Genomic DNA, 19812 nt, shown 5'->3' on the forward strand with positions numbered 1-19812 from the left:
ACCAAAAAGAACGAAACAAGTAAATAACTTATCAATTCCCTGGAATTGACACCCGAACACCCGAATCTGGATTTAATAATTCCTTCCTTGTAACGCATGGTTAAAGTTTCTAGAAAGTTTCATTTAGATAAGATAATCAGTATTTTGTATATTTGGTCTGGGACGTCTACCGTCCTCATGTCCACCATAGCAAGTTTCATTTATGTTTATAGAAACGTGTTTTTGGTAACATCAGCTGCAGTAGGACTCGTAGTGACAGATTAGCGAATGTATGGAAACAAGCCTGGTCAAGATAAGAAATTGTTGTAACTGCTTTGACTGGTTGAAAGTGCGGCGTGTAAATGTGATTGGAAAATAGAAATTTAATAGGCATGTAGCGTAATTAGGGATGCTTAGGGTCTTTCACAATATGAAACATTATGTAAGGGAAAATATTCATAAGTACTGTACTGCACAATCCCATTTATTGTTATTGAACAATATAAAAAGTATCAAAGTATAATTCGCGCGGAACATGTAATTTGAATATAATCTCGAGCGCTCACTCGGAAGCTGGGGGTACCTCATGCTCAGTAGAGGCATCCTTTCATGAGTACCTGTGTCCCTCCTGTTATTATTTTAAGCGTCTTAATGTATTTCCTGGATTTTAGCTGAGGCTTATCATATAGGCCTAACTTAAATACTGTATCTAATTTTAAATAATGAGCCCACTAAGATCTCTTCCTAATTTCATATACAAATATCGTCACTGTCTTCATTCATAAAACTGACGTCACTGATTCAAGCAAATGTCTTCATGGTGAACGTCAGAAGAGATTACAGTTTCATACATTTATAAAACTTCATGGTTTATTTTACATGTAAGTTTCAATCGGATGAGTAACCGTTTCATACAGATAGCGTCATGGTTTCATGATGTCGCAGTTTCATGCCATGATTTCACAGTTAAAATTGTTGACACAGTTTAATATACTTCATGGTTTCCAAGGCGACATGTTATCATACTGTTGAGGAACCACCATCTGTGAGTGTCAACTCACCGTATCTTTCTTCGAGCTCAAAATCTGGGGGAAAAAAAGATATTTTATATAGTTTTTTAATTGGTCTTATTTAATAGGTTTAATAACAATACGCTCCCTTAATTTTACAACTGGTCTAATACTGTATTTTTGTTCAAAAAATTTGCTCAATGAAACTCACTTGGACCTGGTCGCAGAGCAAGAAAAACGATTAACACAATTGCGGACAATAACAAGAAAATCAGAACCGATGTCAGAACCCCAACCAGAGTTTGGTTACCGAGATCTGGGGTTTAGAAATAATCAACAACTTGTTAAAAATATAGACAATTTGAGTATTTAAAAAACGTTATTGTCATGTATAATTATAACAATAATAGCAAAATTTACCGTCAGGCTTCTCCGGCGAAAGATCTTCTGAAAAGGTAAACATAATAAATGTAATTCAGTACAAAAAAGTTACGTTACCGATATATCCTTTGTTAATATTATAAAATATATCGTATTAATATATGTAGGTATATGTTATCTGTACACATGTAGGCCCCAGGTTGCTGATTTTGTATTAACGCTTTAAACCTGATTTATGAAGCTCGCTTTAAAGTACTTTTACCTTTTGGGCAGTATATTTCTGTTCTGTTTCCCGTTCCAGCCTTATTTTCAGCAAAACATGTAACAGTATTGCAAAAGCGTTCATCAATGGTTACTTCAATTGCGTCTGGTTGACGGGAGCCATTAATGTAGTAAATAACTTTGTCAATGGTAGGATTTCCATATGGAACACATCGTATGGAATTTCCTTGTTTGCGTAATGTGAATCTAGGGGAGTCTGCGTAAGAATAACATATTACCAATTAACTCTACACAAAGTTTTTACAAATCTATACTATTTTTCTAATAAAAAAAATATTACAACCAATTTTGAATACTTTCTTGCATGTACAATACAGCAGATATTATTTATACAAACATGTTATTAAATCGAATTAAGCTTAATGGGTTAAAAAAAAATACATAAGCACACACAAACGACGTTAAAATACAGATCAACATTCTTAATCAGTGCACAGAAAAACCCTCTTACGCACATTATCAGTATTCAAGATTCAATTTTGCGTGAGTACATCTTAAGTAATCAAATATTTATCTAAAAAAAAACATTAGTTCCATACAGTATATAGATAAAATATACATTATGGTAACTTTTTAAAATACCTAAAACGATTCTATTTATTGTACAGACAACATCAAGGTACGGCTACAGTTGACCTCCGAAGTAAATGGCAACGGAACTTAACATCAATACAACATTCTTTGTCTACTACCACAAGAATAGTCATGTGGCTCAGATTATTGCAATTTAAGTTTACATGTTCAGATAGGGCCTATACTGAAAGCGAAGAAGTGGCAGTATGAGAAAATGTAGCAGAACTTAAAATTTATAATAAAAAAACAATAGGATTAATTACCAAAAAGAGTAAACTTGCTTGGATTTTATAAATAATAGACGATGATGTGCAAAAAATAAAATTGAGGCCAATGCAATGGAAACATGATACTTATAACATTAAGCCGCTAGAATAGAAATCAGATCCAACACGAAAGAGAGAGATAATGTATAAAAATTATGATGTGGCCTATGCAATGATACGTAGAAGTAGCTAGCATGGAAATCAGATTCAACATGAGGCAACGCAGACACAAATCAGATATAAACAACTACACAATATGAAGCATTACCGTAAATGCTCGAATTTTTTTCGCTAAGCGCCGCTCTCGAATAAGCGCCGCGGTGCTTCAAGTGATATTAACCAGTGTGTAATGGAACACTTTGAGAAAATACAATGTATACAGTGTTAGAGTGAATAAATAAAACAATGAAGACACAGGCACTTCTCTATAATCGCTTATGATGACGTACGACCGATGATAGGCTACTGAACGGGAATACGTGAGACAGGTAACATGGGAACGGGCATGGAAAACTCGACTCCAATATAGTTTTTATAAGCGCCGTTTTCGAATAAGCGGCGCTCTTAATTAAGCGTCACACTGAAGCCTCTAAAAAAAAATGTATAAGCGCCGCGGCGCTTTTTCGAGCATTTACAGTCTATACCCAGACTCAAAACAGACAAACACAAACAAAAGTTTAGGTATATTTTACATAGCGAATAATCTTGTATGTGTTAAACAGTCACTCGGACCGACCTCTTCATTTGCAACAAAATTTTAAAACATAAATGGGATAATAAATGAAAAGAAAAGACTTCGGTGGGTGCATAACGGGTGAGATGCTAAGAGTACGAAAACTAACTGGACATACAGTGTACATCTAAGTATAGTTCGTCACTAGACTTTGATCCAGCCACATTCGACGCCATACACGAGAATGTGGTATGATCCGCATAGCCAACGTAGTATATTTTTAGTAATCCTGTTTTGGACGACTGGACGTATCTTTGATGATCTAGTGCAATTTCATGTCCTTGTCGATACCACTTGTACGTAGCAACAGGTTCAGCAACCGCAGAACAAACCAAATCTACGACATCGCCCTCAACAATCTGCAAGCTAGGTAGTTCAATTTGTGGCTTTTGTATCCCTAATAGATTCATATAATATAATAGGTTATCTTGCTGGATCTTAGGCAATACAGTATGACAGCCATGTGCACAATAATTGTTCATTCTGTAACATAATGTGTTTTGATTGTTTTACATGTGTTTGTTAATGTTTTGGTTATAAAAAGCGCGTTGAGACAATTGAGACAATTTCTGATTGTGTAATGTGATGTTACACACACACACACACACACACACACACACACACACACATGTATATATATATATATATATATATATATATATATATAATATTTCAACCTTAAATGTAATTCAAAATGAATTTTAAATTAAATTTATGTAATTTTAATCTTTACAAATATTATATCATATTATATATATATATATATATATATATAATATAGAATATATTTTTTTTAATGTATTTATAAAGTTAGCAGTGCAATGGTTATAAAGTGTCAATTTAAATAATGATAAAAGGCGCAGTTCGTAAATATTTATTGGAGACCTATATAGCGCATAGTCTCTTTGATCCTTATAGTTCTAAATTATTTATCTCCGACTCTTATTGGTTAATATGATAATGATATCCCAACTTACATAAGACATTTAACTGAACAGTGGATGTAGAAGAGCGCAGCTCAATGGAGCTGTAGATAGAACAGACATATGCTCCTTCGTCACTTCGTCGAACGTTGCTTAGAAACAGACTAGCTTGGTCGACGAGGGCGTATCGCTCATCTAAAGCTCTATTTCTAGTTATTAACTGTCTGCCATAGACATCACTTCCATCGTCGATGCTCCAGGTTACGTCTGCACCAGTTTGAGGCGTGTAAGTGCACAATAAGGTCGTGTTACCACCCTCTATGCCTTCTTGTTTTGAGTTTGTTTTGACGTTCAATGCTGCTAAAATCCGACCTAAAGAAATAGATTAATTTTAAGTATCTATTACACATCTACTTTTTAAGATCACGGTATGGCATGAGTGTGGTTTCATAACGGATGAAAATGATGATATATTTCAAAGAAATTTTCTGATATATTGTCTATTCTTAAAAGAATATTACAAACGTCAAGATATTATAAACGGAACCAGGCTTTAAACCAACAACGACAGTAGGATCATTTATCACCTGGACGTCACATAGACTGACACATTGTTTTAATTTAAATTTTCAATGCGAACATTCAATAAATGATAATAATGAAGATTGGTAATATTAATAATGACCATTACTTATTCATATCAAACAATAATTATAATATAGCATAGAGGAATTAGATTTTTAATTCCTCCATGAATATAGTAACACAAATAGTTATACATTTTTTTATATAGGAATTTATGATCAAATACGTACCTAATATTGCTATCACCAAAAGAAAACAGGTTAAGACTTGCTGCATGTCCTCTGCCAAAAAAACAAACAAAAAAACCAACAAATATTGTAAATTATATATAAAATGAATATATTACTGACAAATACATTATATAAAATGAATAAAATATATATACCTTTGAAATAAAATAAATATAGTAAGCCCTGATATATCATTAGGGCCTGTATCAAAAGAATATAGTATTAGTGTGATATATTATGATATAATTAGAACTAGTCTATGATGATGATGATGATGATGTAATTTGATTCGGTCGAACGCACAACGATTCAACTAAATAATAATAATAATAATAATAATAATAATAATAATAATAATAATAATAATAATAATAATAATTGGTTGACTATTATTTTGTTCAACAGTCGTAAATCTGAAAATCCATGCCGCAAATTCAGCTTCGACCTCGCATGTAACTTTTAAAATTGAGTCATACATAAACTTATTCTACATTATACTCTATAATGTCTTGCATATACTTGAATCTTTACCTACTAAACTGTCTTGTACCTACTAAACGTCCTGGACCTACTAAACGATGGTATCGTTGAAAATATTACAGGAATATTACTGAATCAAGTCAACAATTACTATACAAATATTGTGAAGAATAAGCTAACATTACCATGACCTCACTTACTTGCTCAGTATATACTCAACCCAAACTGAGTCCATTCAAATAGTGGTATCCTCGTTTGATGACCAAGAGATAGAGATGCTAAAAGTTTGGATGCTAGGCCGTCTGGTAGGCGAACCGACGAGTAGGCTTATATGGCGTTGTTTGTTGGATTAATATCAACAGACTAATTATCATACTACCATCATCTAAATCAACAGCTGAACAGTTTAAGTATATTTATTATGAAATGAACTTTGTCACCGCGGTCACCTGTTCAAAGAATAATTTACAATTCAAATAATTGTCATCGGTATATAATGCAGGGTAGGCCTATGTAATAAGTGTAAAATATAAATAAGCGTACAACTATGTAATTGCATCTCATTTTTTAAGATTTCATAAGTAAATTTGATTGTTAACTCCGTCAATATTGTTAACTCCGTGAATATTATTCAAGCATTTTATTAAAAATCCACATTTTATTACTATTACATTACAAACTGTTCTAAATAAATAAATAAAATTAATCCCTGACTCTGACGGATCATGGAGCTCTTATATGTGACCTTGGGGTGCTGCGTGTTTGATGTCGGGTTGTCATCGGACAGTGGTGTCTGACTGATCGTATGCGCCTTGAGCACCATTGGTGGAGATGTGCGCTTTATAAATCTTTATTATTTTTATTATTATTATCGTGGCAGGCATGTTGCTCCTGCGGATCGCTGATTCTCATACATGCATGTGCCAATTTGGTTTTGGGTATGGGAGCTCATGATCCATGATCTCTTTGTCTATTTAAAAAAATTAACTAATTAAATTAATTAATTAACAATGTTATTCTTGTTAAGTGTTAACTAATTTTTGTCGATTGATGCTGGGATGTCCTCGAAAGTGATTAAGTTTACTATTGGTTTCCCCCGGGTGTTAATTTGACTACTTTTTTGTACTGTATTACTTGTTCATTTTGATTTGTTGTAAATTTTTACCGGAATAAATAAATTAAATTACATGAAAATGGACTTCTTTCCATTACATATTAGATTACCTGCGCGAAATCCATAAGTAACCGATGATGTTAGAGTACTGAAACATGTTTTGGGCCGCAAAAGCCATGTAATTATGCATGGTTCATCTATAATGAAGTAAGAATTATTGTGCTGTTTTTCAACATCACCAATACTATCAGAATCATCATCATTACCATCACAATAATCATTATCATCACAACCACCTCCATAACAATAATCATCATCCTCATTTTCATATATTATTTTATTAGTTGTATTATCATGATTACTATTATTCATAATAATAATAATAATAATAATAATAATAATAATAATAGTAATAATATTATTATTATTATTATTATTATTATTATTAATATTAATTATTATTATCATTATTATTATAAAGTAAAATCACCAAATGCAATGGCGCCACCTATTTTATTAAATCACAGTGATTATGATTGATTTTGTCGAAGTGTGTGATAAGCAAATTTGATTACGGTATATCATAAACATAGTGACCCTACGAGTGGCGAAATACGCCCTTCCTTGTTGAGTGTACATTACACTGACATTGCAATCGGCCAAAGTTCACTCATTTTTACTTGTTAACTCTGGATGCTATTTCAACTGATACTCTGAATGGAATAACAAAGTTAGAAGTAAGTTCTAAAAAGTCTTAGTTGAACGAAATATTGTTTGATATAGTGTTATTTTCCAAATAATTATTTTATACTCATTCCGTTGCGGTGGTCAAGTTCTCTCTTACTTGTTTGTTATGTAGGCCTATATTTATTTTACATTGTTTTTGTGAACTTACTAGGTTTCACTCTGGGATTGATGTGAGAACTTTTATACCAAATAAATAAAAAATATACAAATATATAAATATTCAATTTCTGGTAAATCCGCCATCGAGATTAAGAGCATCTTTTACATTGTATGAATGAGCTACCAACTGTATAGTATAGTAGAACGTCCTTAACAATGGGTATTTGACCATAGTATGAATGTAGATCCATAGATGAAAGACATGGTAACGGTATATTATTTAGTGCACTTAATCAGTCCGTAGAAAAATTAATAATAATAATAAATAATAATTAATTATAATAATAATAATAGTAATAGTAATAATAATAGTAATGATAATAATAATAATAATAATAATAATAATAATAATAATAATAATAATAATAATAATAATAATAATAATAATAATAATAATAATAGTGTAGGCCATTGTGTTCCCTCGAGTGAGTAGGCCTATTCTAAAAAGCGTCTCTCAATACATAAGACTTGTCATCCATTCCTCATCTGATACGTAATGGATAGAGGTTATAGAGTGTCAAATAAATCTGGACTTATACATTGTGGATAGGTGGTCTGACATATTAATTTTATCTGTTCTGTTATAACAACAATATTGTGGTGATGGTGTTTTCAATTAAATTTATTATGAAGCTCATGAAACGGCCATCGATCTGAAGCTTGACATTGAAATTTAATTGACACTGAAGCTTAATTTACAGTTATTAACATTTAGTGGCTACCTCATTAATTGCCATTATTAGTTTCTCGCGACACTCATGTTGACGTCGGGCTAGTTACCACTGCATTTTCTTTAATATCCAGATTCAGCGGCACTGTATTTGTACTAAATTTTTGGGCATCAGAGGATCTAGGAATATTGACAAAAAGGTAGGATAGGGGACGTAATTTTCATAGCAAATACACTCGAACTGATTAATGAATTTCTATCATTCATTTTTTTTTCTTTTCATAGAATTAACTATGAAGAAATTATTATCACTGTTAATAATTGCGATCATAATTAAACAGCAATGTTGTCAAGGTAAGACTAGACATATAGGCTATATAACCTGTTTAAAAATATTACTTTAAATGTTTGAACGAATCAATGTTTAATGTAGAAGGCTCTAGTAAAGTCCAATACCAAGATGTCTTTCGATATATTATTATTACTTAATTGAATGATAAACAAACAAAATCGTTTTTATATATCATTTGGACACATAAGCTACAGTATTATCAATAGCAAACTTATAATTACTGTTTAATATAATAAGTGGCAATCCCGTTGACATAATAGCCTATTATAACAGCTTAGCTCAGTCGGCTAATCTGGTGGTAGCCACTGTGTGCGCTGAACCGTGGAGATCTCTAGGTCCCCGGTTCAATTCCCATCACTGCTTCTCCTTGTGTTTCAGCTGGAGGGCTGAAATACAAGTTACAATATCATATACATGTATCTATCATATTTTTTAAATATATTAAATCCTATATAAAGCTAATGTGTACATTTGTTGAAGCAATGCGCTTTATCTTTTTTACAGAAGACCTACCTGCTATAAATGTCATGGTTGTGCATAGGGTATCAGCCAAAGAGGGCGACATTGCCAACCTATTCTGTAATTTTACAGCAGTTAACTCAGTTGGCGATGTTGACATCAAATGGTATACGCGAATCTTTTCCTCCTATTACGTAATAGCCTCCGCGTCAAGTAATTCACCGGTTGTGCTGGAAAGTTCAAGCTTAATAGATAGAGACCGGTATGCAATAACTGATATGGCCACTCTGGAAATCGATAACGTTTCGAGATTGGATACTGGGCAGTATAAATGTGAAGTCTTTGATTCATCCAATAGCTCCATCGGAGATTATGGCACAGTCAACCTCACTGTCACTTGTAAGTGTAAAACATAAGCCAGCCCGCCCCTGCTGCTGGTAAGCGTACGTAAGTGCGTTTGTGGGACAACATAGTCTGTGGGACAAGTGCGTACTGTTCTAATTGGTCAGAATGTTTGAATGACACTTAATATAAAAACAGAATACTTGTCACGCCATATCCGTAACTATCTGCTTATTTCTTTGTATTTTGTTTCATTTTAAATCGATAGCTCGATTTTTTTTTTAAATGATTATTCCACTCTCGATTAAATTAACTTAGGAAATAAACCCCCCTGTTTTTAATGACATACAGTAGAACAATGGATAACCCCTATTCAGGGGACACCCCAATTAAGTGGACATTTTTTTGGTCCCAAAGGTGTCACCTTAATAGGGGTTCTACTGTAATACTAATGGCTACGGTGCGTTCAGATAATTTCCAAAAACAAGAAATAATGCCTACAGTTTGCCAAATACTGATTACATGCATACAATTAATAACATAATATTTAGTGTAAGCAGGACTTAAAAATCGATTTCGTTTTACCTTCCATTCAGAGAGAGCAGCTTAGCTAAGTCGGCTAATCTGGTGGTAGCCACTGTGTGTGCGCTGAAACGTGAAGATCCCTAGGTCCCCGGTTCAATTCTCATTGCTGCCTCTCCATGTGTTTCAGCTAGAGGTCTGAAATACAAGTTACAATAGCGCACCGTCTTTCGGATGAGACGTTTAAGCCGTTGGTTCCGTGTGCATTTATGGCCCATGTGCATGTTAAAGAATGCAGTACACTCTTTGGAAAAGAGTAGGGGATTGTCTCCCGGTGTACTACCCAATCACCACCAGAAGGACCTCACTGGAAATAAGTCTTCTTCTAGACTTTCGTGGGGCTATCCTTGGTGTTTACACCGAATAAATCCAATCCAATCCATCAAACAAAAAAAATTCAAAATATGTCAAGTATTAAACTAAATGTGGTATGTATTCAATTTTAGTGAAATACTGTAATGTTGTGTTAGATCATCCTTCCAATGCTTTTCAAATATTCAAATTATTTTTCCCAGATTTTGATTTACCGGTTTCCTTCGAAATATCTCCAAGTGAAGTTGAAATTGGTCTGAATACCAAACTCTCTTGCGAAGTAACGAGTTATCCACTTGCTAACATCACATTCTGGAAAGGATCAGAGAAAATGCAAGTTGACAGTGAAAAATATTATGACGCTTATGAAGGAATGTGGATAACCAATATCCATATTGATGACGATGGAGAATACACATGTCTGGCAGATAATGGCATCGAGCAGCACTATGCAGATCCTATTACGTTAACAGTGCAGTGTTTGTATTCAATTAAAAACATTACAGCATAACCCCGAGCGGCATCGAAACTATTATTAGCATGATGAATATGATGATGATGATGATGATGATGATGATGATGATGATGATGATGATGATTATGACGATGATGATGATCTATGATAATAATGATAATGAACAATAACAATATCAACAACAATGACGATTCCGATAACAATGATAATGACGGACGTACACCTATGAGTACGGGTTTACAGGTAAACGCAGCCAAGAGTCAGTGGCGGCGCCAGTGAGCGGAGACGAGGAAAACATCCCATTTTTTAATGGGGGGGGGGGAACCCAAAATAATGTGTGGTCTACCTTTCTTCCGAATGGAACAGTCCAACTTCTTTCAACTAATGAAATCATTGTGTTAGGTGGAGGCATGAGATTGAACAAACTGAAAGTCAGACTCCGGAGGAAAAAATGTTTTGATATGTTGTAGAACTGATTATTTTAAGACATAAAAACGTTGTTTGACGAAAAACTGGGGAACGGTAAACGAGATACAGATATTTGAATATTTAAAAACTGGGGGAAAAGTGGCGTAACCACCCATTTTTACACCTTTATCCCCCAGTTTTTAAATATTAAAAAATCTGTATCTCATTCACCGTTGCTCAGTTTTTGATCAAACTACCTTTTTTCTGTCTTAGAAAAATCAGTTCTACAACATATCAAACAATTGTTTCCTTTGGAGCCTGACTTGAAGAGAACAAAAATGATTGCACACTAAGAGAATAGCACAAATGCCAGATTGACTTTACTTTGTCTAGGCTGATTGTAGCAGGGGTTACTTATTTGGTAAACCAGAGAGATGTTGGGTAAACGCATTTTTAAGTTAACGCTTTGACTCATTTATCCTGCCTACGTTTGTTCAATCATTAATGTCTAATATTTCTTTCAGTGCAAACATCTGCATTGACGAGTGGTGAGGTCGCTGTAATCGTTGTCTGTTCATGTTTTGTTACTGCCGCCCTTGTCATTTTAGTAATGTATCTTAAAAGTAAGTGACATGTCCTATTATCGCCATGTAGAATCTAATACTAAACCCGCATTAGTGTAACCAATACTCCGCCATATCAATCGGCCACTCATAATGGAGAAAACAATTTTGCAAATAATCGTGAGAGAGTTGGTAAACATTACAAAAAGTTTGAAAATCATACTAGGTCTAACTTTGTTTTGTTTACTGTTTCTGTTATCATTTTCAGGTAAATACGCTCATAGAAAGGCAAGGTACGTCAACATAATAGGTAGGGCCTATTTATACACAGAGCCTGTCATCAAAGGATACAAGGCGTAAACTGAACAGTTATATAATTATTACCTTTTCATAATGAGAACTGATGGGAATTCTATAGAACATATTTAATGTCATTCAAATCGATATATGCACAATGGAAAATAACTCAAACATGAGGTTAACAATTAAGCCTAACATACAACCCGTCAATATAATGACAGTAAATTTGATGTTGAAATTTATCCATCATATTAATTATATTGTAACCAATAATTATCATTACCAAGCTAATCATTGAAGTGTGTGCAATTCCTTTACAGTAAAAAGTTGAAACGACCGTCAAGACAAGAGGTGAGTATACAGAATAACGCCGATCAGATACTTCGACACCGCTTTGTTATGGAACGCCAAAGGGGCAACTAACAAACAATTTTAGAGTTCCATATTCTGTCACATACAGTCTTCATATTGAGACCCTGAACATAAGTCTCTGTCTGTAGGTTTTTTCTGTGGAGTGTGAGTCCTTCTAGTAGTTCTACTTCTAGTTATCTGGCGTTTTTCCCGTAGTCTAGCGCTGTTCCAGTGCAGTGCAATAAACACAAATTTAGGGGCGGATCCAGGGCGTAACAAAAGCTCCACCCCTCAACAACAACATCCCACTTCCGAAAAAGCAGCCAAAAAGTAACCAAGTGTGAAGTTTAGATGATATAATTGAAATGGCTAAAACTCCGAAGCTGGACCCAAGTACGCCCAACCAACCCAACCCTATGATCTTTCCACTCCCCGTAGGGCCTCGATTGTCACCGACATGTGTTTTTCCCTAATGTTTTATTTTTTTTTCACGACTGATAGGCTTCTACTTATTGATCCTTACTATTCATATAGTACACTAGGTATAAAATGTATTTTAATAATTTTTTTTTCAATTATACTGTAAATTTAACAGACATTAGGCACAAGCATACTTAGCAGGGCATCAATAGGCCTACCAACAGATTCGTGGGAAATAGTGCGAAATAAATTGGTGTTGAAAGAGGTCATAGGTGAAGGCTTTTTCGGGAAGGTCATACGAGCTGAATTTTATTTGAAAGGCAAAAAAGGAAAAACCCCCGTAGCTATCAAAACCCTCAAAGGTGAGTAGTCAGAACTCAGAACAAGGATAGATACTCAACTCCATTCTAAATTATTTTTCTTATTCTGGACAGCGCCACCAACGAGTAATTTAATTTAGAAACGGAATTTTAAAAAAAGGAAGAAATCGAGTATGGGACGCCAATGTAATTTGGTATTACACGCACTAAGCGCAATAAAAAGTGAGTAACCCAAATTTAGGGCCTGGATTAATGGGCTTGGACGTATACATTTCCTGAAGTTGTGGTAACCCTACTAAAAAAAAACGAATAACCAAAAGAAATAGAGGTATAAATGTATAAATTGATATTGATACCGAATAAATAAAATAAAAATAAATATAATTCGTGACATACGGTACTAAATCAATATGAACACTGTGTGTATGTTGATTAAACTTTCTCATCTATGCTGATCTGCGAGTGTGAAAAATCGGTTGTGAAATTCGAACGCCTTATCCAACTGGGCAACTGGGTTGGGAATTCGAATCCAATTGGAGGGTATTGATTTCATACAAATGAAAGACCCCATCGGAAATAAATTAACTTGTGGGTGGTCACTGCATCCATTCGTATATATTTTTGGCAATTAATTAATTTTACATTTCAATTTTAATAACGCTGTTAGCATCTTGTATCTTTAATGTTGAAATTATAATAAATTGAATGGATGCTAAATAAACAAATAAAATAATATGTCTGTAGGGCCTATAGGTCTATAGGCCTATAATCTACAACAGTCCTGGGATACTGAGAAATGTATTAAAATAAATTAATAATTTCGTGATTGTTAGATGAATGCAAGACTACAGAGAAGTTCAGATTACAGGATGAACTGGAGCTCATGAAGACCTTTGATAAACATCCAAATATAATTGATTTAATCGGATGCTGTACAATAGATGGTAAGTCAAGATTTCGTACTGCTGTACTTCAATCGTGCTAGGTCTACAGTACCACATTACACTCCATGAAGAAAACTACAAATTTCTTATAACACCACCATTATAGTAGGCCTAGTGCGTTAAAATACAGCATTATTTATACCATGGAGTTGTTATAGCTGGTTGTTTATAACAGGGTGTTACAGAGTAGGCCTTGAGTAGGCCTTGGCTTAATAGGGCAGTAAATAGTAGACTATGACAAGGATAAGTAAGCAAAATCACGTTTTGTTTTTGTTTTTGTTTTTGTTTTTTTTTCTTTTTTGCGTTTTTTAGATCCAATTTATATTGTTCTGGAGTTTGCTCCATTTGGCAATCTGCGAGATTACTTATTCAAATCACGCAAATCAAAAGCCACTGCTCTACCTGTTCTTCAAGAATCAGAAGATGCGGCTTATGAAACTGTAAATTTTGAGCATGATGCCGCCCTCTCTCCACTAAGCGCTGATGATCTGACGTCATTTGCTTGGCAGATAACTCGAGCTATGTCGTACTTAACGTCCATAAAGGTAACCTCAATATTCAACCACTTTAGCGTAAATGAGACAAAAAATGTCTTTATGAGATACTCCTTTGTTTCTTATTATTAGAGATAAGGAAACTCTTTATTATATTATTGTATTTGAAATTCTTCCGTGAAACACACATTAAGGACAAACTTATTTTCCAGGGGTCCTTCTGGTGGTGAATTTGATAGTAGGCCTTCACCAACAGACATCTTCTGTTCGTTTGATGAAAAAACGTTACTTTCACTTATTTATTTATTTACTTATTTATTTATAAAGTGGAAATTTACCTAGATTGCTCAATAATTAGGTAATAGTATATAATATTGCATTGTGGGAATAGCAAGTATATAAGATATTTATGAATGATTATGAAAAATTTTTTTTTTTTTTTTTTGGCCTGGACGGATGGGACACAATAGGTAGTCCCCACCCCCTTCAGCCCGGCCAACATGTTTGGGGGTGAGGTGAGCAAATTTTTAGAAAAGGCACCTCAATATGCCCGAAAATTACACTCTCAAGCCTGTTTTCCACTCGCGCGCAGCCTCAGTTCATGCGCGTGCGTATTCACAGATTCGCGCGAATAAATTCGCCTAGCGGAACATGTTTGAGGCGGTAAACATGCTTTTTCAAACCATTGCTCCTCGACAAAGTTATTAATTTCTTCCCGACGGGAGATATGCTCCCTCTACCCTAGAAGACACGAGCGTCACGAAAGCCTAATTGGGGAACTAGAGTTTATTCTAAACTTAGAACCCACAAATTGGCGTTGGGAAGCGGCGTTGTTTTCATCGTTAATCTATAAAATAGAAAATTCAAAATTATGGTAAAATAATTCAGCGACCTTTCGTAAACTGCTGGATCCGTCACTCTAAAAATAATGTACAGTAGGCCTACACACCTAGTCACTCACTCCTGCCTGTCTAAATTTAACTTTATATGAAGAATCATATAGTGGTATACTGGGTGAAATTATATTCATAAAGATCATACTACGGTGGTATTGGTACAAGGAATTTTAATCAATATGTGTCAATTTAACTACTGCAGTGCGTTCATCGCGACTTAGCAGCTCGAAATGTGTTACTGACTCATGATAAACGCTGCAAACTCAGTGACTTTGGAATGGCGTACACCAAAAATCAAGGCGGGCTTTACGAGGACTTAAACCAGGTAGATATATTTCATATCAAAGAAAATCAATGAAACACACTCGATATTGTCGACATAGATTCTCTAAAATAGCGCCCTCTGTAATTTCTGCCTTAAATGTGTGGGGGAAAAATAATGTATCCTGGACACCTATCATTTCTTAATTCAATTTAAATTTTATATATAAGGTGGAAATGTTGCAATAATTCATGTTTCCATCATACAGAAGGCAAATGGAATTAAATATCTAAACATTTAAGTTGCACTGTTAGCGAAAATAGTAATACTGCGTTCACGCTATTTTGTCGTAATGTTCGAAACATTTTTGTTCCAGCCTAAACTACCAATTCGGTGGATGGCCCCGGAAGCTGTTCTGGACAACATTTACACGACTAGCAGTGACGTCTGGTCATTCGGGGTCACACTGTGGGAGATCATCACCTTAGGTAGGTTTATTTAAAGATGAAGACAGTTGTGATTATGACGAGGATGATGATGATGACGAGGATGTTGATGACGATCACTATTATGATAATGATAATGATGATGTGGATGATGATCACTATGATGATGATGATGATAATGATGATGATGATGATGACGAAGATGATGATTATGATGATGATGATCACTAGGATGATGATGATGATGAAGATTATAATAATGACGATGATATACAGTATCTGAATTTTTGGTATGATGGTAATGACAATGGGTAATGTTGCGTGCAACGTTTCACGTAATCAGTATAACCGGACGGATAAACATTAATTATAGTAAAGCATACTAATCGTATAATGAAAACATTGTGGTATGACCCTCCACAACATAAACTCAATTAAGACGAAACAAAAATATAGCCGCATTAGATTAATGTAAATAAGCTAAGTTATAACAACACATCAATGTATACTGTTAGACCTATTATGTTGCATCGACGTAGGTCTTTAATGTTGTTTTTGTATGACATTCATGACGGAGATGTAATTGTATTTATTATGTCTTACAGGAGGCTATCCTTACCCCGGGGTAACGACCGATGAGCTTATAGAAAAGATTAAAGAAGGCTACCGAATGCCAAAACCGGATCATTGTGAAGACACAATGTAAGAGAGTCTAAAACCAATCACTTGTGTGTGTACTGTTTTATATATCAGGTCCGTAGCCAGGGGGTTTTGTATAGTTCGGGCAAACCCCCTTTTCATGCAACCCCCTCTTTTCTGGCGAAACCACCTCCCCATTGAATTTCCCAAACAAGTCCTTAAACCCAACTAATGAACTGCATACACATCCCGATTCAGCCGGAATGTTTTGCTGTACACAATTTCAAACATAACTGCTTTTACAGCATTATTTAGACCCATAAAACACAAAAATCCTCTGTCTTCGGGGATTTCGCTGACCCCAGAGGGGCTTCGCCCCTGGACCCCACGCCCGAGAACCCCTCTGAAGAATCTGGCTATGAGACTGCATATTATGCTCCTCTCTGCAATATACCGAAGTTATGTGTACATACCGTAGTTAAGAGCTACAAAGTGGTGGTATAACCTCCACGTTATAGCCATGCAAATCATTGCAGCATGACAGTGCTCCCAAGTAACGCAAACGCTGTGAGCGCTGCTTTTAGGTGTTTCGAAAACAGAGAATTTGAAAGTAGACACAACATGAGTCCGAGACCAACTCGGCAAAAACAGAGACCTGGCTTAAGTTGGAATTCTCAGTTTTCAAAGCATTCGATTAATATAATATTATTTCTTTCCATGAACATTCTAATTTTATACGCAGATATGAGATTATGAAATGTTGCTGGCAACTCAATGCGGATGACAGACCATCATTTGACCAACTGACAACGCAGTTGGATAACATATTATCTGCCGAGAAGGTAAGTATAAAATCATTATTAAACCAGGGTTGGCACAAGCGGGGAGCCTAAGGGGCCATGTCGACTCTAAAATCGATTAAATAAGCCTTTGAAACCCCTAATTGTCAACATTTTCGGGGACTTCGCTCCCTGGACCATCGTTCAAAACCTTTTAATCGAAGGTCGGCCACGCCCACTTTGCTTTCGTCGGGGAAATCTGACCCCTCGTCGGGGGCATCGGCCCCCGTCGGGGACCACGCCCCCACACCCCGTCGGGCGAATTCTGGCGCCAATGTATTAAACACAATCGGACAAATCATGATTGAGTTGTTTAATAATTATTCAGAAAGAAAGAAAGAAGCATGGTTATTGTAAACTTTCTTATTTTATGGTGCGCTGAAATATTATAGTTCCTGTATAGTGCAAATCTTCGTTGTTTTATTTATTTACTCATTAAAAATCTGTCTTTTTGATTTAGATATATATTTTTTCTTAACCCTCTTAAGGATTACATAGATTTTACCTTCTTTCGGGGAAGCATCTATGAAAATGTCCAATGTGAACTACTGATGACAAACCAAGCTGAACATCATAATAATATGAACAACAAATTTCATCACAAAGACGAGTGCTGTCATCGTGAGGACGAGAGCAAACACCACAATCACAGCGATAGGAACAGTCTCAGTGACGAGAATAATCATCACAAGGACGTTCAAAGTTACCATGAAGGCAAAAATGTGAATCATGAGCACAATCAGGAGAATAATACACATTATAACCACGGACATGAAAAAAACAAACTTGATAATGGAATCAGCGTTGAAAACAAAGACAATCAACATGCGTACGATAATAGTAACTACCAACATGAAAATAACAACAGTCAATTCGGGGAAGGGACAGATCATCAGCGAGACGAAGTTAGCGATCCGTGGTACGATAATGAAAATAATGTTATAAACATCGAAGACTAGTAATCATATGTACAACATTAGAGACAAAAGGAATAGTGACCTTGTGTACGACACCAGCATTGCGGAGAACAACCACTAGGCCTAACAACCACTAGGCCTAATTAGCACAAATCAAGAGTGGCACTGTAGCTTGGTGGGTAGGGCAATCTTCTTCATACACCAAGGTCTTATGTATAAGAAAAGTAATACAGTGCTCGAATATAGAAGCGTTGATGCCCATCATCATATTTTATTTGTATTATATTCAGTGTGTGTATAATATAAATCAAGACAATTTCAGTACAGTTTAAAAAAATGAGATAAAAAGAAAAAGAAATAACAAAAACCAAACAAAAAGAAAAAGAAAAAACCCCGGCTGATACGGGCTAGGAGACACCAAATAACAAAACGTAATAGAAAAAAAAAGCCTTCGTAGCAATGCAATGAAAACAAATAATTAAACAAGAATAGAAGACAGATTGAGAATTATTTATGTTGTTAGGAGGGTTGTCGTACCACAGAGCTGCATGGCAGATGGTGATGGTGATTGATTTGCTCGAGTAATCTTGAATTTTTGGTACCACGAAGGGTTTTTACGACGATACGCGACGGCCCGATTGTTTGTTTATAGTGTATTCAAGTACTGTTCAAGGATTCAAGGAACATTGTCGACAATAAAATTTAGATGTAGGATGATATACCGTACATATAAGCAAACATTAAAGATATATTTAGTGTTATATTAATATATACATTAAACTTACAATGTATTCAACAAACAAAACAAAAAAGTAATGAATAAATATAGATAAAACAATTTAGGTCCTGAAAAAAGTAGGTTAATCACTTTTATCACCCTAAGTTGGAAAAGTGATGAAGCCAAAAATCACCCCTGGGTTGTTTGCTGGTGCATTGGTATTGAAAGTAAAGTATATGATTGAGATAATACAAACAATATCTACTAACTATTTACTAAAAATATGAAAAAGAAAAATTTTCCGAAAAAAAAATATCAAAAAAAACAACAACAAAGGATTAGTTTTTTTTTCCAATACCATAGATGACATACATGCGGGCGAGGGTGATAAAACATTAATTCATTTTATTGGGCTTTAGAAAATACCTATAAAAATTTGATTATTGCGAAAAGGATATTTTTCTGTGCACTGTTATTATTTATTTCTTTTATTTTGTATTTTGAGTAAGTGTATTGTAGTCTACTTTCGCACGATAATTGTTAATATTCAAAAGTTGTGGGCCAATAAACAACAATAAGAAATCATTGATTCTGTTCACATTCCAATACTACTAATCGTTAACCCATACCATGCACGGCAC

General features: G+C 34.7%; 3 protein-coding genes across 8 annotated transcripts; 2 read left to right on the forward strand and 1 right to left on the reverse strand.

Annotated features, from left to right (window-relative positions):
* Positions 1-442: 442 nt before the first annotated feature.
* LOC117101042 (cell adhesion molecule 3-like) lies at positions 443-5829 on the reverse strand. Of its 4 annotated transcripts, none has more exons than XM_033240909.1 (8): positions 5643-5829; positions 4963-5013; positions 4202-4519; positions 3343-3621; positions 1633-1848; positions 1410-1433; positions 1201-1305; positions 443-1064 (listed from the first exon to the last, which is right to left on the reverse strand). In XM_033240909.1, exons 2-8 carry the CDS (start codon positions 5006-5008, stop codon positions 1000-1002), a joined length of 1053 nt encoding a protein of 350 aa, XP_033096800.1. In that variant the 5' UTR covers positions 5009-5013; positions 5643-5829; the 3' UTR covers positions 443-999. The 4 variants fall into 4 exon arrangements, with proteins under 4 accessions (XP_033096800.1, XP_033096798.1, XP_033096799.1 ...); XM_033240907.1 differs by having other exon boundaries at positions 1410-1436; positions 5643-5824; XM_033240908.1 differs by lacking the exon at positions 5643-5829 and adding an exon at positions 5494-5619 and having other exon boundaries at positions 1410-1436.
* A 1332-nt stretch (positions 5830-7161) lies between these two features.
* LOC117101043 (peroxidasin homolog) lies at positions 7162-10926 on the forward strand. 3 transcript variants are annotated; one of them, XM_033240912.1, is made up of 5 exons: positions 7204-7293; positions 8267-8332; positions 8418-8486; positions 8989-9342; positions 10383-10926. In XM_033240912.1, the coding sequence occupies exons 3-5, from the start codon at positions 8426-8428 to the stop codon at positions 10688-10690; spliced, it is 723 nt and encodes a 240-aa protein (XP_033096803.1). In that variant the 5' UTR covers positions 7204-7293; positions 8267-8332; positions 8418-8425; the 3' UTR covers positions 10691-10926. The 3 variants fall into 3 exon arrangements, with proteins under 3 accessions (XP_033096804.1, XP_033096802.1, XP_033096803.1); XM_033240913.1 differs by lacking the exon at positions 8267-8332 and having other exon boundaries at positions 7162-7214; XM_033240911.1 differs by lacking the exon at positions 8267-8332 and having other exon boundaries at positions 7172-7293.
* Positions 10927-11393: 467 nt separating this feature from the next.
* LOC117101000 (fibroblast growth factor receptor 1-like) lies at positions 11394-19756 on the forward strand. The gene is made up of 11 exons (XM_033240839.1): positions 11394-11685; positions 11894-11918; positions 12246-12276; positions 12872-13058; positions 13850-13960; positions 14273-14505; positions 15553-15675; positions 15989-16100; positions 16664-16760; positions 17440-17539; positions 18025-19756. The coding sequence occupies exons 1-11, from the start codon at positions 11673-11675 to the stop codon at positions 18493-18495; spliced, it is 1503 nt and encodes a 500-aa protein (XP_033096730.1). The 5' UTR covers positions 11394-11672; the 3' UTR covers positions 18496-19756.
* Positions 19757-19812: the final 56 nt, after the last annotated feature.

The sequence above is a fragment of the Anneissia japonica genome, unplaced genomic scaffold, assembly GCF_011630105.1.
Source record: "Anneissia japonica isolate Jap-2015-1 unplaced genomic scaffold, ASM1163010v1 scaffold1785_len1016330_cov206, whole genome shotgun sequence".
In the NCBI taxonomy this organism is placed as follows: Eukaryota; Metazoa; Echinodermata; class Crinoidea; order Comatulida; family Comatulidae; genus Anneissia; species Anneissia japonica.

Bases quoted from the DNA above. Each gene is read 5' to 3' on its own strand.
- LOC117101000 (XM_033240839.1), top strand. The intron at 11,919-12,245 runs GTACGTCAACAT...ATTCCTTTACAG, and splicing joins TACGCTCATAGAAAGGCAAG to TAAAAAGTTGAAACGACCGT. The intron at 12,277-12,871 runs GTGAGTATACAG...TAAATTTAACAG, and splicing joins AACGACCGTCAAGACAAGAG to ACATTAGGCACAAGCATACT.
- LOC117101042 (XM_033240907.1), bottom strand. From the start codon at position 5,008: ATGCAGCAAGTCTTAACCTGTTTTCTTTTGGTGATAGCAATATTAG. The intron at 1,437-1,632 runs GTAAAAGTACTT...TTACCTTTTCAG, and splicing joins AGAAATATACTGCCCAAAAG to AAGATCTTTCGCCGGAGAAG. The intron at 1,306-1,409 runs GTAAATTTTGCT...TCTAAACCCCAG, and splicing joins TTCGCCGGAGAAGCCTGACG to ATCTCGGTAACCAAACTCTG.
- LOC117101043 (XM_033240913.1), top strand. From the start codon at position 8,426: ATGAAGAAATTATTATCACTGTTAATAATTGCGATCATAATTAAACAG. The intron at 8,487-8,988 runs GTAAGACTAGAC...TCTTTTTTACAG, and splicing joins TAAACAGCAATGTTGTCAAG to AAGACCTACCTGCTATAAAT. The intron at 9,343-10,382 runs GTAAGTGTAAAA...TATTTTTCCCAG, and splicing joins AGTCAACCTCACTGTCACTT to ATTTTGATTTACCGGTTTCC.